General features: G+C 34.8%; 1 protein-coding gene across 2 annotated transcripts in view; it reads right to left on the minus strand.

Moving 5' to 3' along the window:
* SEMA3A (semaphorin 3A) overlaps positions 1 to 26,795 on the minus strand; it is a 223,502-nt gene that overhangs the window by 112,854 nt on the left and 83,853 nt on the right. For both annotated transcript variants that reach the window (XM_004431297.3, XM_087445785.1), the window contains exon 4: positions 16,114 to 16,233. In XM_004431297.3, the coding sequence (XP_004431354.1) occupies positions 16,114 to 16,233 (120 nt within the window). The remainder of the gene's footprint in view (positions 1 to 16,113; positions 16,234 to 26,795) is intronic.

The following is a 26,795-nucleotide window of genomic DNA, read 5'->3' on the forward strand; positions in this document are numbered from 1 at the left end:
AGCTGTAGAAAACTGTAGATTGATAAAAAGAATATGCTTTTTAGAAAATATTTTATATTTCACATCTAATCTGAAGAGAAAAACTCCAAACCTAAAGCACACACCTTATCATCCAGAGTGCTGGTTTGGAGAGACGGGGGGGGGGGGGGGGGGAATAGAATGAGAAGTACTTAGTGTCACAGTTCAGAATCTATTGAGCAGAGTGCTTTACTAGGTTAAACACATTGGATCACAATATCCCTTTGAGGTAAAACGATATAATTAAATCTTAATCTAGCTAACACTGTGGTTAATCCTAAGTGGTTTCTGAAAACTCAGTCAGGCTTAGAGAAAACTACTTTACTTTGACTCCACGCTTTAGGCAATATCTTCATACTTTTCTCTCAATGAATATCGAGAAATTTATTGACATTAATAACTCGTAAGAGAAGAGCTTACTTCAGTCATTTTTAGTCTGACAAAAACAGGCAGTGATTTTGACTATAATGCTTTTTTTCTAACCTGCCAAGCATTGTAGAATTCTGAGATGCTTTATCCAGAATCTAAATCAGTAAGTTATGAACAAAATTAAATGCCATAATATTACAATGTCATATTACTTTCCAATAGACAGACACGCAGGTTGCATTTTTACATAACTCTGTACACTCTGCTCAATTCTAAAGTCTGAATTCTAGTCAACCCACCGTCTACTCTCTGAGAGTATTAGTAAACTAATGTTTTACACATGCCAAATACATGCTGTTCACACAGAGGAAAAAAAAGGCATTTAAGTAGAGTCAAGGGAAACTTGCTCCCTGTCAAACTGCTCAACCTCTGAAATACCTGATTGTTAAGCAGGTTGTGTCATCTCCTGCCAATTAAATCCTGATGGGGGAAGATGAAAGGCAATTCTCTTACCAAAATAAAATTTGCCTTTATCCTCAGAGAGCTTTAATTCGAAACTCAAACAATGGAGCTCAGTTTTCTTGTAACGCTACCTTCAGTTATTATCTTTTGAAGGCTCGTGTGTACATATTTCTGCCCTTGCCCTTCTACTTGTCTCCTTCGCCCTCTCACCTGAAAACTCCTACTTCCCTACACTGGCAGGAAAAACGCTGCTGCTGAACATCACATCCCTTATTATATTTATTGCTTCCTGTGTGTTAGTCTTCAGGAGTGAAATGTAGACTTCAACACAAACGTTATGTTATGAGTGAGAGCACCCAAAAAATCTTTAAGTGTCATACTTGATTCAGAGTATGGAATTCTACTAAGAATTTCTATTCTATTCTGAACAAAGTGCCCAAAATAAAAATTAATAGATATGTTATTATTATTACTATTATTTTGCAATAAATTCCATTGTTAGCCTGACTTATTTCATCAAAATGGGTTTTGAGGCATATTTCTTCATACCTTCCTTTCCTTCTTCCCCTCTTCCTTCCTTCTTTTAAGTTCAGTCATGTATATCCTCCAACTACTTCTTTCCTGATTTGCTACATAAGGGCTCTACCAGCAAAATAAACTTCAATTGCAGATCTGTGTAAATGTTATTGTGAAAATTTTATTTAAATCTGTTCTCTACTAAGGCCATGTGCATATGATGGATAAAACAATTATACCAACAACAACAAAAAAATCGCAAGTGCTAAAATTTCAGCACAGTTATACGTTAATATGGATTATTCCTGACATGAAAGTGGAAATACATGTCAAATGTATAAAATGGCTCACACTGAAATATAGAGTACCCTCAATTTTTTAAGAGACTATTTGGTGTTATTCAAGGTTCAAACTGGCTGGGGATTTTTATTTTATGTTCTCATTCTAATTTGCACCCTGTGGCCCTTTGCACAGGAAAAACACAAGAATAACTAACCCTCGAGAAATGAAGAAATGATCCTTAACAGTTAAGAGTTTATAACATGAATCCTACCTGCAAATATATATGCTATTTCAGATAAATTCTCTTCCTTTTGCTTTCTGAGAAGATTGCTCTGGCTTCAGTGTAGAAACCTGACTGCACAGGCTAAGCAATGGTGGTGAGGAGCAGGGAGGCAGCAGGATGTGAGTTAAGAGCATTATTTCATCAAATGGAACCATATGGCATGGTCACCTTTACACCTCTGGTGTGGTGTCCAGCAGAGGAGTCTAATACATACAAGCATGATCTTAGACGCGAATATCTTTCTTTTTCTATTTCCTAAATACTTACTCACCACATCTAACATCATGGCTTCTTGCCACTTTTTGCCCATCATTCACTTCCTCTGACCTCAAACTTGGCTTGCTTTCTTGATCTTAAATTACACACATTTTCAACAATTTTCTTTTTATTTTATTAATATTTTTAAATAAATTACGGTCAACTCAAGGTTAAGGCTCTTATGTCATTATTTTTCAGAATTAAGGCTCTAATGTCATTTTACCCATTTGTATTCCAGAATATTCTTATGCATACAATGATGGGCGTGCCCACGAGAGAATGTCACATATGTGCATGTCATCTAACACACATAAGGTTGGGAACAGCTGTTGTAACATTCAGAATCCTAGAAAATACTAAGTTACATGATAGTGGAATCCATACTTATAATAGCATAATACGATACCAATTCTAAAAAGAAAAAGCAAAAACAACACCCTTTGGGATACAAAAACTGACAAATCTGAAAGTCTCCCAAATTTATAAAGTACTGATGAAATATTCTGCTTCGGATATTTGCAACAGTTGAGTGATGAACAATGCGCAGGCAAATTCTATTGGTATACAGTACTGATCCATTTCAAAACAATCACTTTTCCCACAACAGACGTTTATTACCTTAAGCTAAATGGAAAATAGACTAAAGAAAATAGACTAACATGTATTTGTAGATAAATATATCTACAAACATATGTTCAGGCAGTCTAAATTGACATATTCCTTCTATTACACCTTCATAATTTTGTCTAAGATGTTGCCATTACTATGGATATAAACACACACACACACAATATATATTATATATAGTTTTATACATAAAAGTGTATATACAGATATATATTTTATATATACATTTCCTATTGAAAACATTTGTAGAGAACTCGGTACAGGAATTATGAATACTTTAAATATAAATCAAACTGCACTTATTTTAGTATCTTTTTTCTAAATCAGACTTTATCTCTCTGGACCTATTGAGGTTTGTGCCTATAAATATCTTTATTTCTGATTTTATCTTTTTCTTTTCTCATGCTCTATGTCAACACTCAACTAGTCTCCACCCTGTTCATTAAAGCTTTTTTCTAACAGATGTTGTATTTTCCTTTTACTCTTTCATGTTATCCCGGAGAGATCAAAGCGTTTAGTCATTCTTGTCCATTGTATGCAGACGTGTGTGGGGGAAACTTTGCATGATTCTTGTGTTCAGGTTGCTTTCCTAATGTTTTCAATTATTTTCTTTGATAATATTTGATGTGTTGACTGCTTCAGCTAATAGAAATCATCTTAAATCCAGCTAATTTTATGAGAATAAAAGGAAATAGTGTAAAGTATTGAAACAACATTCAAATTTTATCTATTTTGAAGAGGCAACTGACTCATTTTCAATAAGTAAATATTACCTTTGTGAAAGAAATCATATAGTTTTTCCCTGAAATTACATGATATAGTTTATAATCAGATCATGAATGCATGGAGAAAGAAAGTAAAAGACAACTATGTTTTAAAAATAATCATCTAACGTTACTTATTAACTTCAATTTTGAAAAAAACCTTATAAACAGCTTGACATATATGGAAAATTGTGTCTTTCATGTCTTTTTACATGTTTGGCAGTGAGAGTGAAGGTAATGCAATGTAATAGAAGGACTCTGAACTGGCTGTCAGGAGAAGTGAGTTTAAGTTCGGCTTTTACCACTAAGTAGCCATAGGATTTGTGAATACTATTTAAGCAATCTAAGCTTAAATTTCCCATATTATAAAATGAAGGACAGGAATTAGAGGAGCTATACAGTACCTGTAAGCTATAGTGTTTTATAAAGACGTATATTTGAGCAATAATTTTATGGAAATTATGGTCACAATTTAACTCTGGACATACAATATTTGAAAAAGTAAGATACCAGATACTGCTCAGCTTTGTGTTCAGTACGCATTGGGCTTAAGCAGTTATGAGTATATCAAATTTTCCGTCTTAATTTTTTGTACTAAAATCTTCCAGATCAAGTACAAATGCGTAGTACCAGTACTATGCTGCTTTCCTTAACAGCATATTTGACAAATACTTTTCATTTCTGTCTTAGAAGATTATTAAAATTTTCACACTTTGATAAGTATAAGGTAGAAAAGTGAATGGGAGTAAATTTTTTTCATTCATCTGGCAAAAACATCATTTTAGTTTGGTTTTCATTTCACCTGAAGTTGATTTTAATCAAGAAACAGAAAATTACTGATTGCCTCTGATGCACTTTCTAAGCAAGGGTACATCAGTTCATTTCAAGTTTTCTGGATGTTTGCATGGTAAAAATGGTAATATTTTGCTTATCACTTACATAATCTTTTCCCATTCCTCTGTCAGATAAGTTATCACATCTTATTCTAGGAAAAAAAAAGATTTTTACATATGTCTTAGATACTGTGCAATTTTAGTATGAATTTTAATAAATTCCATATTGCTGTTAGCAAAAATTTGATGTAGTATCAAGGTAATACCTAGGATTGCTATCTAGCATGATACAATACAAAGAATAAGTATTCCTCCCTGCAAATCTTGTGTTTGTCTCCGAGATTTAGGCCAGCAAAGGGCAGTAAATGCGGGACACTAAACATCCATCCTTTCCAGGTTAAGTAATTTAAATTTGAGGTAAGACAGCTATTAAATGCCAGCAAAATATAAATCAAAGGAAGAAAGTTTGCCAGGATAAAAGCACTTAAAAGGAGCTTGAACCCTGGCATGTACACAAAACCTCATTTGCAACACTAGAAACATCCAGACTTTTAGCCTCTATAAAGCTTTGTGATAATCTCAAGCGAGGTAACTCATTGAAATAGAAGCTAGTCTTGTACTTCTTAATCACTAACCTATTTTCTGAAGTGTATGTGCATAATGTGTATTAGATAAGTATTTTTTTATCACAAGAGAAATCCTGAGATATAAAAATGTTAAGGAGACCAGTTTAATGTCATTTCAGTGGCAGCAAAAGTCACACAATGAATCAGTGACAGACCTGTGAATTGATTTTAGATCCCATTAGACTCCCTTTTTAACCACTCAGCAATCCCTGAGCTTGCTTTCAGTGACCAAAGATGCACAATCGAATTAAAATGGCAGACTGAAAAATAAAAATAAAATAAAAATGGAAAGTAGTCATTCTATGTGGTTTGATTTCTGACAGTTGAAACAATATTTCCTGCAGGTAAATGAACAAATCTCAAAGCTATACTCACATATTAACACCAAATTTTCTACCACTTATAGGGGGATGGATTTAAATTACTGAAGTATAACAGAAAAATATGAAAAGATAGAAATAATTGTGTTAAATAAAAGTTGAAGGCCTATGCCATTAAATATTTTAGGCAATGATTAAAGGATGTCCTTTCACATAAATATATATTTCTCCAAACACATTTGTTCTAGCTGGAATTTCTAAAGACTCATAAGTACAAAACTAAATTTGAGTAAAATTGTAGCATTTTTTTCAAACATGTTAATATTTCAATATCTTCATAGGCAGAGATAAGTTGATAAGAACCATTTATATAGGGAAAATGAAATAAAGACTATGCCAATTTTCTGTTATTTGATAATTTGTATGTCATATAAAATTACATATTTTCTGTTTATAGAGAATCTAGAATTCTACATATGTACACCATTATCCAGACTTTTCTATGTTCTTGAAATATTACATGATCAAAATATTAAGAAAAAGGACATCTTTCATTGCTAAATTTACTTTGAATGAGAGGTGGAAAACTCTTAATTTTTTTTTATATTTTAAGAACTCTATTTTAAATATATTTCTATTACTGCTAAATATTCTGATTTTCCCTTTTGGGTAAAAAAGAATTATAACTCTCTTTGATTATAAAATGTATTACCACTCTCCTGTGTGTCTGAGTGGAAGTACGAGTAAGTAGGTTGTGTTTATCATTGCTCAATACCTAGATTATATAGAGAGGGAATTAGTAGAACAGAAAGTAATTGATTGTGCGGGGTATCATAGCACTTCTGTTACTGAAACGAGACTCCCTGATTATATTATTACCATATCCTTTTAAAGATGAATTTGCCACAGCCATGAAATTTTACCAAGTTGACAAGCACTGTCACATTTTTAGCACAAAGAATTTAATGATTCTTTCACAAAAGTTCCTAATCATGCAAGTAGTAATTCATTTTATTTGAAATTCAATATTTTGAGAGTGTTTAGACCTGAGTATTAATAAACACATAGTACATATTGTTAAATATGGCAAGATTTCTTTCTTTTTTAAGGCTTAATAATATTCTATTGTATGTATATACCAAATTTTCTTTATCCTTACATCTGTTGGTGGACATTTAGGTTGTTTCCATATCTCAGTTATTGTGAATAAGGGTACAATGAACCTGAAGGATATAATGCTGGGTAAAATAAGCCAGTCATGGAAGGACACATGCTGCACGTTTCCACTTATATAAGGAATCTAACACAGTCAAATTCACAGAAACAAAGGGTAGAATGGTGGTTGCCATGGGCTAGAGATAAGGGATTGGGGAGTTGCTGCTCAACGGGTATCAAGTTTCAGTTATGCAAGATGAGTAATTTCTACAGATCAGCTGTACAACATTGTGCCTATAGTTAACAATACTGAATTGTGCACTTAAAAACTTGTTAAGAGAGTAGATCTTGTGTTAAGTATTCTTACCACAATAAAAAACTAATGGAAAAAAAAAACATGGTACAGCATCATAACAATGAGGTACAATTGGTACAATATCAGATATAATATTTATGTCACTAGAAATGCCATATGTTGTGATGGTGATGACAACATATTTACTAGTTGTGTGATGATAGGTAGGTTGTTAAACCTCTCTGAAACTTAGCTTCCCAAATTGAAAAACAGACATAACACTTCCATCACAGAGTTGTGAAAGCCAAATTGATAAAACCATCAAATATGCAAACAGTGATAGTCATTAATAGTAATAAAAATAATGAAAAACTCATAGGAATTAGTTGTAGTAGGAGAGAAATTAAGCAGAATAACAAGGGATAAATCAGATATATCATTTTCATAAAAATTTCACAGAATCAGTATAACCTATAATGTAATAATGAAATTAAAAATAAAGCATATATTTTTCATTTAAAATCACTATTCCTAAGTACTATATATTATATCTTGTTTCTTTAAGTTTGGTTGGTTTTTGTTTGTTTTTTATTTTTATTTTTTAAACAAAGTGAGTTTGAAATGCTTTCACATACACATAACACAAAATAGCATTCTCTGGATTTACAAGCATGAAGAAACCAAGCTTTTGTGATACACTATGGGTGAGAAAATCACATAACTTTGCATATGATAGCTTAATGTTTTATGCACAACATAAATTCAGCTTATTTGTAGACTTAGGAGTAAAAATTGAGTGTGTATGTGCCACAATATGCTACCAAACATGTTTGCCGTAATTATCACAAAAGAATTGGGAAACCATTTTTTCATTGAGGAGTTTAAACAGTGTCATCATCTCAGTTGTATCTCATCTAGTGGTTTATGAAATTTGGATGTTATTTTCATTTCTTGTTGTTTTCCTATTAGAATTTTAAGTATTACTCAGTATCTTCCACTTAATATCAGCCTAGGCTCTCATCGTGTTACACCATTCAACTTTTGCCATCGTCTCCAAATGGATGTACCTCTATATTCATTCTCCCACCATTACATCCATACCAAAAATATGTTTCAAAGCCAATCATGGCAATAATAGTAGTCTCTTTCTGAAAGCGTGTATAGCTCTTGACTAGTTTCCCCAAACTCAACCTGATCCTAATTTTCCAGCCTCCTTTTTTGAAAATCACTATACTCTCTGCACACTGGGATATTTGTCATTTCCCCATTGGCCTTTTAAGTCTCTGTCCTTCTATTCTGTCCTTCTAGTTTTGACTATCTTCCACATCCATCAATACTTCACCTATTTTTCAAAATCCAGCTTAAATGTGATGGCCTTTGTTCACTTCATCAAGCGTTCCCTCATTTATACTCAGCACCTTGTTCAAACTAGGCACACATTAAATAATTTTGAAATATAAAATAAATACGGGATGAAATCCCTGACTTAATCCCCTAAATCAGAATTAATGATTTTATCTCTTCTTTCCCACTGCATGCTACCGGTACTTTCTTTTAAAGGAGCAGGCTCTGGCCAGTCCCCGTGGCCTAGTGGTTAAGTTCCACACACTCTGCTTCAGCGGCCCAGGTTCGGTTCCCAGGCGTGGACCTACACTGCTTATCTGTCAGTGGCCATGCTGTAGCAGCAGCTTACATATAAAAAGAGGAAGATCAGCAGCAGCTGTTAGCTCAGGGTGAATCTTCCTCAGCAAAATAAATAAATAAATAAAGGAGGAGCTTCTGGACTCAGACATAACCCATTGAATAGCATGCTTGCCTCTGGTCCATTACAAAATACTCATGAAACTTTAATTTTCTCATCAGTTAAATGAGGATACTAAGAGTACCTACCTCATCAGATTTTGTGAAGATTGAGTGAGCAGCCACTACAGGACATTTGTTCATTGCTCAGTAACTATTAGTTGTTGAGAGTATAATTGTTATTATTACTGATGTTTTCACCTATGTTGAAGTTACATATTTATGCATATGTTAGCTCTTTGAGGGCAGACATTTGTGTTTGTATTCCTTATCATTACTATTAGGACCTTGCTTAGGAAAAATACTTCCTATACTTTTATTAAAGTTAATTTTATCACTATTGAATCATTCATCTGAATAGAAATTGCTTCCAAGATCACTTGGACATTGATTGTAGCAGTTGAGCAGAATTGTAGCTACACATCTGAAGAACCCCAGATATAAATGTTAACCCTCCATTATTTCCTAGGATTCCCTCAAATCTATTTAATAAATAAAATCTCTATTCTAGAAGTTCTGGTTTTCTCATTATGTCTTTCCTTTTCACCTCAGTGCTATTCTCATCACCTCATGCTGATTCTCATCACCAGCCTCTGCTATTTCTACTTCCCCGGCTCTCATCCTGTCCAAATGGACCACAAGTGCTAAGCCTGGAGCAGCTGAGAGCCATGAGGAGCCCTAGACCAGAGGCCAATACACTAGGGCAAGAGGAACGTCCTCTGACGTAAACATAGGGAACAGGTAACACTATCCTCTTAAAAACTACCACAAGGTTATCTTCTTAGTGTGCCATCAGTTACCTTACATCATATGTTTTCTAACAGAACTAAATTTGTAGAATTGTAAAACTAAGTGTATCTTCTTCATGGCTAAAATTAAGTACCAAAAAAACTGGAAAACAAAAACAATTAAAATTAGCAACAGTAATGCAATGTGACAATGGTATCATTGCACATCCTGAAAAGTAAAACCTTCTTGCAATCTGAACATGTTTCTAGTGACCAGAAGCTACAGTCTTGGGGGCTAGCAATACTACTCTTCTCTAACCACTTTTCTCTATTTGAACCATAGCAAAATCTTCCTTCATACAGCCCACTCTGACCTTACTTTGGCCTTTACTTGGCAGGAATACAGAATCTGCATATCGAGTCAACCTTTGTTTCTTTCTCATTAGCTCAAGAAAATTAAGAGAGTATTCTTGGCACTCACATCATCATAAGCCTCAAGCAAACAAAGGCACTAACATCTTAACATTTTATATGATTATGAGGTAGTTATCCAAATAATTTAGAATGTACATATATCATTTTTTCAGATTATCATCAGTGAACCACCACGGTTTAAAACAAATCTGCAAGGTAACTTGCCGATGCCCATTTGAAACACATAGCAAGAGGCGACAAATGTATTTTGATTTGTGGAAACTCAGTCTAAGTTTATTCTGCTATTTTTCTGAAGTTTCAAATATATCAAACTAACACCTTCCTTCTCATCTATATATCCAAACTGTATTTCCACTATCTTAAACTTTGGTTCAAAAGGAAGTAATTTAGGCAAGGAGACAAAGAGAGAAAGGAAGAAAAACACAGAACTGGAGCTCAAAGGCAGAGAAAGGCTCATGATGGAGGAAGGAGAACAAAAGAGAAGATGAAAACAGACCAAACAGGTGAGAAGGCAATGGGGTTTAGTACTACTCTTTGTGTTTCTTGTAAAATGTAATATTGATAACAAACAAATTAAAGCTTTTATGGATACAAATTCCTCTCAAAATAGATAATACGGGAAATGAATGCAGAGGAATCAATCAAAAAGGGCACAAAAGGAGAAAGACTAAGTTGGGGACTATACACCTCCAGTGACAGGCTAGCCACAATAAAGGTATGGTCTTTGATCCAAACTAGCTACTGTAGTTGATGAGGAAAAGATATATATATATGTTGGCTAACATGTTGTATATGACTTAGTCCTTATGTTTGTGTTGATCTTGAATGAAGATGCCATTCAGAAACTGAGTACTATAGATAATATAGTTTTCTAATAAGTAATTGATAATGACATTACTGCACCAATATGGCCTTTAGAAAACTGTTTAATTTTGTCCAAATTCTTTTTCTGGCTCTAGGTGAACCAGATCTGATAAAACATGAAACTAAATACCCTGCAAGGTAAGAACTGAATGCTAACATTTCCATTTTTATCTGTCATTGTTCTTAGGGGAAAAAAAAATGCTAAAATACTGTGAGAAAAAAACTTTCTACAATTGAACCAAACAAGTGGTAGAGGGTAAAAGGATGTTAATCTCATAATTGTTGTGTTTTCATATCAAATATTTAGAGCAAACAAGTCAAAAAATAAAATGGTTATTTGAAACATTTTAAATAGGATGTGGGGGATGCTGGTTTGGATTTTTGGCTTGCTTTCTCTCTCTCTCTTTTTTATTTTTTACCATTTGTGATTTTTTTTTCTTTTCTAGCCTTGTTTCTAATCATAACTTAGGTCCCCCTGCTACCTCACCTGGCTACTAGTTCTATTAATTTTGAGAAACAGTCTTATGAATAATATTTAGAGTTTAGAACATTAATAGCTCACAGAAAATACATTGGTGAGCTGTTAAGGTCACTCAAAATTTATGAACTGTGATGCTTTTCTTCACATACAAACAGCAGAGCATTTGAAAATTTAATTTGCAATATAAATGGTGATATTGCTTATTCAGCATGGTAACTTGTACAGGTCCACCTTCCAACATGATTCAAGTATTGAAAGATTAGGAAAGAAAAACCTAGAAACCATTATGGACTTGCTCTAACCACATTTGGCTCAGGTCAGTCGTGCAAATGAAGAACACACTGCCTCTGGTGGAAATAATGAGTAGCAGAGAAGAAATCGTCAAAGAATCCTGACTTTCCCCACCTAGTTTAGCCTGCTACAAAGCAAACGCAGACTCCAATGGACGATCTAAGAAAGATGGAAAGATGTTACCTACCCAAAAGCACTCCTCATTGTTTTACCAAGATATCTAACTCTCTCAGCTTTAATATCTCCTCTTAGAAATAAACTTGTGCTCTACTGGACTAAACAACATAAAACATTGAAAGACAAAATACAATTAGAAGAGGTTAGATTAGATGTATAAATTAGTCCACAGAGCACTAGCTACCACTTAAATAGCATTTTGGCCATAGAGACTGTTACTAAGAGCATTTGATTCAAAGTTTTGCATAAAAGCAAACTCTTATTCTTGGTGGAAAGGAAGAACCAGACAAAACATTTTATTTTATATCTAGATATATTGGTTGTCACTGTAGAAATGACTTTAGAGATAGCTATTAAGCTTCATTGCATTTCTTAATGTCCCTTTGGTTCTATCATAAATTGAGATCATGACATTATGAGAGTATTTATAGAGTTAATAATTTCCAGCTCTCATCTGGGTCCCTCTTTCTTTAGATTTCCTGCCTAGTACATAGAAGAGGCCCATTTGGAATTTGAGAAAACATCCAGAGACTTCTTCAAAAAGCTATACTCCTCCTAAATTCATACTTTTTTTTTATTAACAGATGTAAATTTGAAGGGGAAATACCATATACTATAAGCCATTTGGGAATATTCTGTCTCCTAAGGATGACTTACACTTTTCATTTGAATGGCACGGATGCTGAGAGCTTAAACTCAAAACTCATCCGTACTCTAGCTCTGAATCATTCTTTCCATGAACTCTGCATGCATTTTTATGATAAACACACACATGTGTATGCATATGTGACCTCATTGCCAGTTATCTGCAGTGTCAAGTACTACTGGCAGATACCCAAGAATTGATTGACACACATCTTATAGAACTGGAGTTAATTAATATGTCTATCAATTCCCAACTGCACTACAGGAAACAGAAAATCTGTTTAATACAGCAATCAATGACATACTGTGTGTGGTCAGAATGCGTTCACTATACAGCAAGAGTAGATTTTGGAATACAGTGTTCAGCAGTATAAATATTTCTATTAAAATGCTAGGAGAGTAAAATAAGGTCTATGTTCATAAGTAGAAGACTAAACAAGGAAGTTTTTTGCACACTGTTTATCGTTATTTAAAAGGAACTGTTAATTTTCTCCTACAAGTTCTGAAGCTATTAAACAGTGAAGGGGGTCTTGATTTGATTCAAAAGTAATGTCTTTACTTCTGTGGCATTCGGCCATCTGGAATGGTAAGTCCATAATGTCATTTTCTAACAATGGGTTTTAACAATCTTGGGAACTCAATCTAAGACAATGAGTTATTTTAAAGAAAGAACTCTCTGCAAGGAAAAAATTGAATGTTAAAATGTCCATGACAGCCACGATAAAAACAAAAAGCAAAACGTCTTTTTTTGTACAATAAAATTATTTGTAATATGTAAAGTCTGAACAGAAGTTTAAAAAGGAAACTATTTCATTATTTTATGTAGAGTGGGGCAGGTAACAGCAAAGGGTACGTGCTACTTCTACACTAGAATACAGGAGAAAGATGTGTCCTGGTTCTATCTGAAAAGCCATCCTTGTATATAAAAGTTACTAAATTCAAACTTCAAGAGAGCTTATGAACCGTAATCCAACAATCCTGCCTCAGTCCTAATTGCTATTTTATTTCTTACTCTTTTAATCTTTCCATTACTACCATTCTTTTCCGAACCACATGAAGCACACATTCTCTCTTTCTTAACTTCACAAACAGCGTAACTGTTTAAATCCAAGGGTAGTATTTTAAGTACCAGTATAGATCAATTTAAAGCAGATTCTCTTAAGGCAGCTTAAGTACTGAAAATTAAATTTTATGTTGTCTAGACAAACTATCTTGATAATATCTTTTCCAGAATTTCCTAGATTGACTGTCTAGACTGCTCCAAATTCCCCCAGGTAATTGCATAATCATCTTCCCTCTGACCTCCTAAATAGTCTGGAACAGTATTTCCCAATATATAGTTGCCATGCAAATCAAGATCACTGAGCTTCTGAAAGAGGACTCTCTCAAAGGTTCTGAGTTTCAGAATCAGGAAAATACTTGCAGCCCAATATCCCACCTCACAGGAGATGAAACGAGAAGCTTTACTGATTTCAGTGGAAAAAATGGCTCCTCCATTTTCCTGGGTAAATGGCCTGGCTCCAGAACCTGTACCTCTCCATCAGGTACTCAGCAATGAGTAGTTGATGAGTTGATAAGGAAATACGCTGTGAACTTTACTAAATAGCAACTAAGAAAAAATTCAACATTTTGGGGGAAAATGATAAAAATATGGGAACTACCTATTAGGCAACGTTAAACTCTCACAACTACCACATGAGGTAGAGACCATTCTCATTACTACTTTTTAGATTAGAAACAGTGACACAAAGAAAATAAGTAGCTTGCTACAGATCAAGCATCTAGTACGGAGCTGAAGTCAGACAAAAGCCCAGCGGTCTGAGGCCACAGGACATGTGTTTAACAGTGATAGGATTAGAACTCCTTGAGTTTCTATAGCAAACAATGTCAGTGGGTCACGCCCTGTTAGGAGGTTTGGAAAACAGTTGGAGGGAATAAGTCAACCTCTCATTTAAAATATACGAACACTGAGGATCAAAGAGGTTTTGCTTAGTTTTGCTTCACATACACTGAGGCAGAGTCTCAGCGAGGTTGACTAATTTTTCCAACGCTCCACAACTTGTAAGTTGCAGAAGAAGCTCAGAAGCCAGATGTGACTCCAAAGTGCACGTCCTTCCCACCAACCTGTGCTAGGAGCTCAGCTCACCTGACTCCGCTGCCCTGTGCAGCATGATGCCTGGCAGATGGAAAAAGTACAACATGATGTGGAAAGAGTTTTCTAGAGCTATCTTCAGAATACACAAAAGTGTGACAATCACTCCAGGCCCAAGTTTTAGGGTGCTTGAGTATAGGAAACAGCTGAGAAGAGAGCAAAAAGGGAGAAACTTATCCAAAAGGTGCTAAAAAGTTAAGTGTACAAAACCTCCAGGACCACGTGCAGGGAATTATTCCTAATTTCATCAGTATGAAACAAGTAATTCAAGTAGAACTGCCTTTCCTTAATGTTAGTTTTTACTTAAAACTCTTGGGTATGTCAGCAAGTGCAGTATAGGTGCTCATAAGGGGGAGGAGGAGGAAGGATGCGGTGGAGGAAGAGGCTGGTGATGGGCAAATGCCTAAACTGGTGAGACCTTGGTAAAGTGTTTTACTCTTCCCAGGATCATCAAAAAAGTAATAATAATTGTGTTTAGTCTAGAAACCACATATTCTCTCAGATACCTTCTTACAGAAAGAAGGTACAACCCAAACTCTTTTGATTTCTAAGTCTTTGGATTAAAATAACATATTTTAATCAATTTAGGACGCCTTAAGAAAATTTAGAGAGAGAATCTAGAGTTTAAGTTATAAAGAAGTGGCTAACGTAAATTATACTTTACGTTTAGGACTCCAGAAACATTCTGGAAACAAATCCGTTATCTGTTGAGTATCTCTGAATTCCAATTTGGAACAAAATTCTGTCACAAATTACCTTCTCACCACATGAACGCTTTTGTTCTTCTTAGGATTTTGTGCCAAAAATTATAGAATGGGTTATAATTGAAGGTTATCGGTAAGCCCAATTCATGGAACTGCTTTCAATACCAGTAACTTTTCTTTTAAATATTTCCCTAATTTCAAGTTTTACTTAAATTTACCTAGCTTTATTTATTTATTTATTTTAAAGATTTTATTTATTTATTTTTCCCCCCCAAAGCCCCAGTAGATAGTTGTATGTCATAGCCGCACATCCTTCTAGTTGCTGTATGTGGGACACGGCCTCAGCATGGCCGGAGAAGCGGTGCGTCGGTGCGCACCCGGGCCAGGCCGCCAGCAGCGGAGCGCACGCACTTAACCGCTAAGCCACGGGGCCGGCCCAAATTTACCTAACTTTAACTTCCTTAATAAAATATCTTTTAGGAGCAATAGACAAATTAAAGAAACATCATTTTTTCCACACTGCCAAAATAATAGCCAAAAATATAAAAGCAAAGCTTAGCTGAGCAAGAACACCAATGTGAATAATTTAGGTCAAACATGAGATCAGATCATTGTGCACATGTATGGCATCCTTTCTTAATGCCTAGCCAGAAGAAAACAACTGGGGTGGCAGACACTTCTGGCTGAGGATGGAAACGGAGGAGAAAGCTGGCAATATACAAATGAGGGAGAAAACAGTACACATTCTGCCTGCTGACATCTGCCGCACGTGCAGAGTGGGTTGGACTCTGTCATCCAGGGAGAAAGCAAATGCTCTCTTCCTTCCTTCCTCCTGTTCCACAGCTATTGTTGAGTGATGGTCTCACTCTTTTTGCATTCACAGATTAAAATTAATAACAGCATCTGAATTTGAAGTAGGTGCCACTGAATAGCGAACCAGAAGCTAAATGAGCTGAAGAAATAAGTAATGAAGCATTTGAATAGTAAGGGGTCACAGACAAACACCATTTTTTAAAAGTCAGCTTTACCTCAGGATGATGTCCAATTTCAATGTAGGTGCAAATTGGATGAAAAGCCCCTGTTCCACAGGCGTACAAGTGAGTCTGATTATAAGCCTTAAGCACCTTGATGAAATTAGCACATTCTTTCTGCAAGACAAAAGGAAAACCAGTGAGTTCTAGCACTCAGCATGACTGAGGTATCCTCTAAGGTGCTAGGCATGCTTGAACAGATTTCTTTTCTTTTCTGTCCTTTTCACAATATTTTTAGGCCCTATTATTCTATTGTTTGCTCATATTATTACATGAACTAAAATTATAAAAGTTCTTACTCTTTGAGAGTCTAAATATAATATTCTCTTCCATAACTTTTTCATTAAAGCTATTTGTAATTTATTTATATGAAAGTGGAATAAGGTTATAGATAACCAATAATCACAGGTGACTTTTCTGGGAAATACGGGAACAGCAAATTATATGATTAAATAATGAATTACTTAAATAATACAATGGTGAAAATTTCTTTGCAAAAATCAGCTTTGAGTTTAATTTTAGAAAAATAAAACAAAAATAAGAGATAATACAACCTTCTATTAAACATGAATTTTAAACATCATTAGTAACCCATAATGATGGGTGATTGACTCTGAACTTCTGTAGTGCTGCTTTCTAGTGAGCTCCATAGACCGTAAGAAGGTAAAGCTTCTTTTTGTCACTTCAGCCTCAAAGATAATTTGGGTATATTTAAGATAGAGAGAAGATGTTAAAGTCTGGAATGTCTGTAGTCTTAAGGATCTTTTTAGAGTGGCTATAATCGATAAATATTTTCAGGAGATTCATGTACGTCCTGAACCCACACATGGACCCCCTGCCCAATGAGCCATGGATCCCCCACATAAAGAACAATTAGTTATAGGAGGAAATTCTAGTCATATCTTATTATTATTTAAAGAAGCTTAGACATTCCTGCCATTTTATTTTCTGAATAAAATATCACCAAAGAAATAAAATGGACAGAGCTCTTTATATTCTTTTTACATATTCTATTATATCTGTAGATCTTGTGAAAGAAAGTGGTTTTCTATGAACAAACAGGAATCTTAGGCTTTTGTCCCTGTTGAGGAAAGATTTTGGGGAAAAAGTCAGGTATTCAGAATAGAAACAATTCTATTGCCAAAATAATCCAGAGCAGGAAACACTCATTTATTGCAAAATATTTTTAAATAGATGAATCTATATCAATATTGTAAAAAGAAAACAAAAATGAAAAGAAAAATTCAAACTATCAAAATAGCTTCAAATAAAATGTTATGGTCTATTAATCATATAACAAATCTTAAAAATTGAATACAGATAAGGAGAAAATATGAATTCATCTTAGAATACTTAATATCCATATTGAAAATATCCAAATGGGTATTTACATGCTAAATAATAAAAACTTCATTGAAAATTATCTTGTTATTGATCACAGACTTTTTTAACTCATTTTGTGTTTTTGCCTATAAACATTTGGAAATAAGATAAAATATATAACTAGAAATGCAGAAAAAGATCAAAAGCAGACCATAATGCAAGTGAGGATGGCAAACATAATAGAGGATTGAGTTGGTCCTGGCACCTCTAAGTGTGTAACACTCCCAAAGTCACTGTCTATGACATGTGACTTTTCAAGTGAAAGCTCAGAATGCATCTGGACTTAATGTAGTCAGCTGGAGTTTATAACTGAGATGTTACAATAATTTAAGTACATTTCCACATGATATTTGTATTCTGTGTCTGCAGCTGATGATTTTGGTCTTAACTTGATTGCCCCCATAAAATACTGAGCAGACACCCAAACTTGAGCAGAATAATTGTTATTTAAATTCAAATAATTGCTTTCCATTATCACTAATTTCTCTAGGATGAAACCTGAGGATGTTTTATAATACTTTGCCCCCAAGATAAACTACATCTATTTAAGGTAAAATATAAAACTTCCAAGTTATGACTCCTCATGCTTTCTTAACACACGGTGGGTAGTTCAGAGGAGTAACTAAAATAAACATCTAATTTCTCCCACTGTTTTGCTACTTAGATCCTGAATCTTTCTTTTGTCTGGTAAGGTAACATATAAAATTAAGTTCTGAAATCAACTGATTTTGCAAGTTGCTATGAAGAAAAATTTCCTTGCTTAAAGAGTTTATGGATCTCATCCATGTTTCACTTTCAACAGCGCACATCTTAGACAAAACTGTGAAACAGATATAACCTAACTTTCAAGACTCTTAGCAACAAACCTCTCCATTCTGTAACAGTTTCTCCTCCTTCCTCAAGAGGACAGGGCATGAATGCTTGGGCAGAGGAGAAAGGTTGTGGAGAGGGAAACATCTGATAAACTCATTTACAAATGAGGCATTCATGAGTCTTTACCCAAAGGAATTACTGGTACTTTTAAGAAAATTCAGTCATTTGCAAAGAAGTCATTTTCAGAAAAATATTTTATGGCATCCCTTTCTTTGAAACATGTAGGTAGCCACATACTCTGCTTTTACATAAAGAAAGCCACCCCTGATTGTGGACTCAATAGTACAGCACTCAAGATTATAAATAACCAGTTCCAGCACCATATGTTGAAATCAAGAAACAGGCTGTATGTATGCTGGTACGAAAACGAATATTCTAATAAATAATAGTGGCAGACCCAGATGGATGTCTTGTTCATTTTAGAAAAGAACAGGGTTTCAGTTTGTTTTCCATGCCTTGAAAGATATGCATGCAATTTTGAATACAAACTCAAATTCTCTAATCCTATTAGTAACACCTAAGTGCATTCTAGAAATTTGAAAATAGACCCTAGTTCTTCACGATAAAAAAAAGAAAGGAAATATCTTATGAGCGTGGATATTGTGAACACAAATAAAGGTTCATATCACCTCTGCAACTTGTTATGAATTCTAAAATCACAGAATTTCTGGGCTCTTATTTCTTACAGATTGGATAACTGATTAGCAATAATTAACGACTGAAAAACTCTCAGGGCTCTTGAAACTGGAATTGAGCCACACTGAATATCATAATTTTAATTTGTTCTCTGTTAACTGTCAAAGAAGCACCACTATAATATGACAATTATTCCCCTACAGAGCTGCTGGAAAAAAATCAATCACAGGACTATAGCTGTGAAACCTGGCAAACGATTCTACTGAGAATGCTGATAACAGGAGTCTATCTGTGCTACAAAGCAACTAGACCCACCCTATTGGCCTAAGGCCTGGAATGATCCTGTTCATTTCCCCAATGAACTTGCCCAGTTGGCAGCAGGTTGTATTGTTGCCATGCCCGGGGGCTAGCTCAATATTATTTTGAAGTGAAGGTTGATGCAAATAGAATGGAGAGAAATTTCTTGGGTTTATAGAGTTTGTTAAGACACTTGAAATAAAACAAAGAAATCCAACGAAATACTTCAAATTGGTTAAAAATAGCTGCAAGGAAACTCATCAACAACAATGTAGGAGGAAACAGTGAATTAAAAGAACTGGACAGAGAAGAACCAAATACTTGAAAGAGACACTGTTAGTACGGATTGTTCTTTAAGCAGAAAACCTACATAAAAGAGTATCAATCCTGTCATTCATTTGCCTTCATTCTCTAGCTTGTTGCTGCCAAAGTTTTTGAGTGTTCCAAAACAGGATACTCATTTTATTTGGAAGCAGCCTGAACATTCCTCTAAAAAAAAAAGGAAGCGTGGCAGAAAAAGGAAACACACTTCACACATTTCTGCTCTAGGGAGACAGAAGAAGAGTGTTTCTGACCTTTTCTTGAACCATGACGATTCTTAAAACTCAGAATGTAATGTACTTTTTGGCATTAAACTCCTGCACTGCTTTGCTCAGCACTGGCGGATTTACAACGTAATAAAGAGAATGTAATCAGTTCAAAATGAATTCATTTTTCAAATCTTGATCCTTTTTGAAATTTAAGTTGATATACACAGACAAGTTTAGCAACAAGTTGGCTTCCCAAGAGTCAGGCAACCATACTGACCTCTTATTTTACTGAAATTTACTCCAGACCAACAGCATTATAAATTGTTAACTTAGCCTAGATGTAAAAGTAAAGGCCGTTATAAACCAGTAAACCCCAAGGCCACACCTGAGGAGCAATGATTCATCATCCTTAGTGACAAACCATTTACACATATTTTTTAAGGGTTTCTAGTGTCTTTGGATCAAATGGATAGAGGAATTCCACATAGAGATATTAGCCTGGAAAAATAAATTAGAAAATGTCTACCCCCAGAAAAAAATATAGGAGCCAAATGCACAGTGATTCAAAAACAAACATTACAAATATGTAGCACCGATTAGACTGTGTTATGCAGAATTTTCCCGGACGGTTACAAAAATAAAGTCCATCCATCTGTCAAAACAACTGCTCCGTGCATGAAAATTAAAACAGAATTGAGGTGTTTTTAACTAACTTCCGATAATTATACCTTCTATAAAAGAATATAATTTACCTCCAATTCCAATTACTTCCTTGCATGTTCTTAAATTATGTATGAAATTTATGGGTGAAATTTTGCCCTAAATAAGAGAAGAGAAAAGAGGAGGGAAGGCTGTGAAGATGAACCTTCTCTATTCAAATATATTCAGTTCCTGATTACATCAAACAACTTGTTCTGGTTCAAATATAAACCAGCCCAAAATGAATGGGTATCATACAACATTTCCTCAGGTCAGTGAACATTGATTAAAAAGAAAAAAAAGTCTCTACTTCATCAGTACCCCATCATAATATTTATGTAGAAATATTTTAATGTATAGTCTAGCAGCTGGGAAAACAAAAAACGCCTTTTCCTTATCATGATAGGTGGATACATTTCTGCATGAAAAACCATTAATAAACTTAATTCCTGAAGTCAATCTGTTGACTTTCTTATTCTTTGGTCAATTTATTGGGCAAACTAGCTGAATACTAGAATCTTTGTGCCAGAGCAGTAATCCGTGAGATTGTTCCTGTCACTCATTTCATCTCCCTGTTTAAGCTGTTCCATACTTATCTAGCAACAAAGTTTTGTCTTTTTCTCCTTTAGCACTGTGCTATTACAGCCGTGATCAGATCATCCATAATCATGTCTTCCTAATACCTCAGCATTCACTAACGGGTGTTAGAAATCTCTTCCTCAAAGAGGCATATCTAATAAAACTAAGATTTAACTGTGTTCTAATTATAATATTAGACATCTAATGTTGAATTTGTGACAGAATTTTTTTTTTTTGTGAGGAAGATCAGCCCTGAGCTAACATCCATGCCAATCCTCTTCCTTTTGCTGAGGAAGACTGGCCCTGGGCTAACGTCCATGCCCATCTTCCTCTACTTTATATGGGACGCTGCCACAGCATGGCCTGACAAGCAGTGCGTCAGCGCTCACCCGGGATCCGAACCCAGGCCGCGAGCAGCAGAGCTCATGCACTTAACCGCTATGCCACGGAGCTGGCCTTGTGACAGAATTTTTTAACATACACTTTATGAAATGGTGAGTAGGCTATTCTGTCCATTTGGGGAGACATTTTTACCCTAACTATTAAGAAGAATGATGGCATAATAAAACCAATTGACCTTTTCACCTTAATGTTTTGCTTTGTTTAATTTCAGAGAATTTTTTTAAAATACTGATTCAACTAGGACAACAAAGTTGGAATTATTTCATGGCTAGTTATTTAAGAATGTATGCCTATTCATATTAATTGACCTATATCATCTTTAAACATATGATAACTGAAAAATAAATTTTAAAGTGCCTTGAATGTGATAGACTAAATGAAGACTCCTGTACAAGGCTACCAAATCATTTTACTTATATGAACATTTCAGTTAAGTGCCTCATCTGATGGGTTTTTCACCTCTGGATTGACTATTTGTTTTGAAGTTCTAGAAATACTGATTAAGACTCTATAAACATTTTTCTTTCAAATTACTTTAAACCTTCAAACTTGGTCAAAATGATTATACACATAGGCACTAGAGACCATGATATTAGCAAAGGTTGCCCAGTGCAGTTCTCTTCTATTTAAAGGAGCTTTAAGCAATTTCACTTTGAAATTCCATATGGACCAGAAAAGCTGATAATATCTACTTTTTTGGCTAATATTTTCTTTTATATTGTGCTATCAATCTAATTAATTATAACTTTTATTCCATTGAGTGGAGTTATTTGATTGTGGGTGGTCCATAATATGTACCTAGCATAATCTTTCTTTATCTCATATCCAAATGAATGCACACAATTGTAAAATATTATGTGCAACCAACCTACATATTTTTCCTGCCAAACCAAGAGAACTATTAAACAATCAAAATCCTCACTCTGATTTCAATAATGATATTCTGTGGTTTTATGCAAGGTATGGAGTATTTACCGCTCGTGTCTTAAAGCAACTAAGTCAACGATTTATACCTAGTAGATAGAGTTACAAACTAAAGAGATTTACTGTGGATAGAATTAGTTGGTATATTTAATTCTAACATATATGCATTTACAAAAATAAAATCTAGTTCTCAAATAAGGGAGATGAACTGCATCTTTAATTACACATGCGATATAGCTTTGAGGACGGAGAAACGATTATAAAATCCAGATTTTAGATGAATGCTTGATTTCATTCATATATACATCTTTTCTACCTTCTGCCATATCTTTTAACAAAAGTAAAATTTTTTGATTGGAGTCCTTAATGTCCAAGTAATGTCCAAGTACTAAATGTCGTTATATAATTAATAATATAAAATGTTCTCTTAACATATCTTCTAATAATCCATACATGCAATTATATATGGATATCTATACACATATATGTGTGTGTATATATGTACATATACATATATATATTAATTTTAGAAATAATTTGTGAATATAATTAATATGTGGAACTGCAGAATTTTAAAATTTGTTTATATTTATTAATATAATGAAGCTGTTACTTATTCTAAGGTAAGTATTTACATTTGAAAAGGTATTCTCAAAGAATTTAAGAAAAACATATAGAACAAAAGTAATGAAATCATAACGATAAAATAGAAATAGCATGGAGGTAATTATTTGTGATAAAAAGGAAAACCACATGCCCAAAAGGCATCACTTCTGCTAAAACCCATTGATACCAAACCTAGATTTAATACCTGATCTAATTGCAGTTTCGACCTTCCACAGAAGTGTAATCTCAATCAACCAGTCTGGAATTTTCTGGTTGGTATCAATGAGGTAATCTGTCATGTGGGACCTCTCCATCCCCCAGAGGAAGAAGCAATCCGCATGATAAAACCCTTGCCATTCCCTTCCCCACAAAGAGATGTCCCAACCCAAAATACTCCTTTCTTTTCTATTGCTAATACCTTCTAGCCCCACCCTCCTTCTGGCTATAAAAACCTTCCATTTTGTACAAATCCTTGGAGTGTCCTTCTAGTTGCTAGATAGGATGCTGCCAGATTCATGAATCACTTAATAAAGCCAACTGTATCTTCAAATATACTTGGGTTAATTTTGTTTTTTAACAACTGTGTTAATTTGATGCTTTAAAAGTCAGTCAGACATGGGTTAGACTTATTCAGGCATGATTTTCCTTTTGCCGTGTGACTATCAGAAAGTAACTTAGGATCTCTGAGACTAAGGCTCCTCAACTAAAAATGAGATTAATGATATATCCGTGTAAAGTACTTAGCACGATGCCTAGCACTTATTAATTGACTAGTAACTGGTTATCTTATTCTTAAAATAATCAATAATCTGTTTATTGCTTTGACTATTTCCATGTCTGCTTAACTCACACCATTCCACACAGTGCCGTGACTTGGCTAAGAACTCTGTTATGAATTGTTCATTCCTTGTCAGGACAGTGTAGGGGATCAGAATTTGCAACTCCAAAATGTGTCTCTTTGGCTTGATTATTTTTAAGGACAAAAGACTCTAAAAGAAACTTTGAACTTCCCCCTAACTGCCTAAAAGAACTGATAAATAAATGAAAAGCAATAGGATATATTGGAGTATATGAGGAAGCTATTTGGTATCAAACTAATTCGTACTGACCTTGTTTTTCCAAAAGGGCCTGATGTGGCCTGTTGAGCATGCATTATACATCTGCATTAAACATTTACTATGTCCCAAAGACAAGAATGATGACCTTAACGATAGGGATGTAACTTCCCCCCATACTGGCACTTCTTTAAGGATAAGCATCTCTTCCTGGGAACTAAGGATTAATTACTAACTTGCTGTGCTCACCCTGTGACCACTGACCTGCTGTGCCAGCTAAGCATCTCATGAGAGCAGTAAGAGATATTCCTGTCATATGTGATGTACGTTCTTTGTTCCAAGATGGTATATAACCACTCCGTACACCCGACTTCTTTGGTGTCAGGCTATAGTCCTCAAACTCGGCTCATAATAAACTCACCCCAGTTTTGATTTACAGATTAACCTTGGATTATTTGCATCGACAGAATTTAAGATAGAAGGCCTGTCCCAGGAAGAAGCTATCCCCATAGATAACTCTCGGTATAACAGACTGAGAGGATCCTTGCTAAGCCCATTTTTATCAAAGTTCTCTCTCTCTCTGGTCACACTGCCTATAGGTGGCCCAGCAAACATTTGTTTACCAAAAATTTGCTTTTCCACCTCCATGTGAATTGCCTTCCTCTCCTTGGAAGTTCCACACCACTACCTCCAACATCCTCCTTTGTTCTTAGGTGAAGATGGTATTTAAGGTAGTGGCTTTCACCATTTTGGTGAGTTACTCAGTTTTCCTGGGTTTCTCCCATGTAGACATGTTATTAAACTTCGTTTGATTTTCTGCTGTTACTCTGTCTCATGTCAAGTTAATTCTTAGACCAGCCAGAAGGACTTAGAGGGTAGGGGAATAGTTCTTTCTCTCCTATACAGTTAACAGAGTTTAAGCCCATACTTGGTGCAAAGGAGAGGTGAATTTAAGAAATTGGTTTTGAATATTCATCTATGTCCTTTTGTGTTTCAAAGGGAAATTATATTTTGTTCAGTAGAATTTTCATACAATTCCAGTTCTCCAACAGTGGAGAACTATAAATTATAACCACTCTTTTCATCAAAGTGGTAGATGGCATGAATCATTGTCTCAAACAGCAAATACAGCAATAGTTTCTCAATAGTTGTGGAGGAATTGTACTGTGTCAATTTAGATAGTCTGGAACTACATTTCCTAGAATTCTCTTTCCTGTAAATTCCTTAAGATTGGCCATGAAAGAAATTTGCATGAGATTTGGAAGGCAGAAGTTAAGCTGCAACCATAATGCTCTCAAGGCCATTCTGATGTGCTGGCCACTGTGTCAGCATGGGGCAGCACCTGGGCCTGCAGCTCCTCCACCTTCCTCCAGATCTCATTCTTTAGCTTCTACAAGACCTGGTCCTGGTCTTTATGCAGTTGCATAGCAAAAGGCACCAGCTTCTTCTGTAGGTCACCCAAATCATAGGAGTTGGAGGTAGTGAAAGACAGACACTGGTCCTAGTTTGTCTTCATGGGTCCCATGAAGTTATAGGTTTCAGTTTGTCTTTGCTTTTCCCACTTCATGTCTGGTTTTTCTTCCCTAATGCCAACCCTGGTGACCTACAGCAAGTTCAGGCCTATCACCTACCTCAGAGGCAATAACCTTCCATAGATTTCTTCACCATCGTATAAAATGTAATCTCTATAATAAAATCCTTTTCTATATCATTCATACTGGTTCTAGTCTCTGATCAAACTCTAACTGATAAAAGGATATATCTTACTACCATAAAATAGCTCAATGTGATATGTAATATAAGGACAACATGGATTTGACCCACTTAAAAAGAAAAACAAGGTTGTTAGTCGATCATTCTTATTTCTAAATGTGAATGGTTCCTCCTTTTAAAACACATATTAAATTTTAGAATCAATAAGTTATATTAATTTTGGAATCATTTCAAACACAATACTAAAACAAAATCTTTTAGTCCACACACACACACACACACACACACACACACGTAGTTTATATTTGACACCTTGTATAGCATATGGTATAGAGAGAATAATATATTTAGTATATTTAGCACCTAATTTGAATGTGATTATGAGAATCTTCAAGAATGCTCTGCTCTGAACACATAAAAGCCAAAAAAAGAGATTTTCAGTCTCCTGAAATAGTATCAAATTTTTAGAGATATCCTAATTTTGCATCCTGTTTTCCTTACCACCCTCAAATATGCAGTAAATAGAAATAGATAAAAATTAAATGATATAAATAGAACTTTAGGAAAGTTTCGTGATGTCCTGTGGACACAGGGTAATTTTTTATTGCTACATTACTAAACCAAATTAACGAAAAACATTCAAAAGTTGATCACAGCATATCTGCCAGGAGACAGAGCATATCTGTGATAACGTGATTTATAATAAGAAATATATATTTAGTCTTTATCCTCATTTCTGGCACAGAGCTCCCAAAACCCTTGGAATTTCCTAAGTATTGAGAGTGATAAAGGTGTTTTGTGTTATGTTAATGAAGTGATTTTTGGAAGGCAGGTATGGATGGGTGCTGGATGCCAATGGAGCCAACCATATGATTAGAGGGTTGGAATTTTCAGTCCCACCCTCTGACCTCCAGGGAGGGGAGAAGGGCTAGAGGTTGAATCAGTCGCCAATGGCCAATGATTTAATCAATCATGCCTATGT

The sequence above is a fragment of the Ceratotherium simum genome, chromosome 1 (assembly GCF_057802395.1).
Source record: "Ceratotherium simum simum isolate JZ-2026a chromosome 1, ASM5780239v1, whole genome shotgun sequence".
NCBI lineage: Eukaryota > Metazoa > Chordata > Mammalia > Perissodactyla > Rhinocerotidae > Ceratotherium > Ceratotherium simum.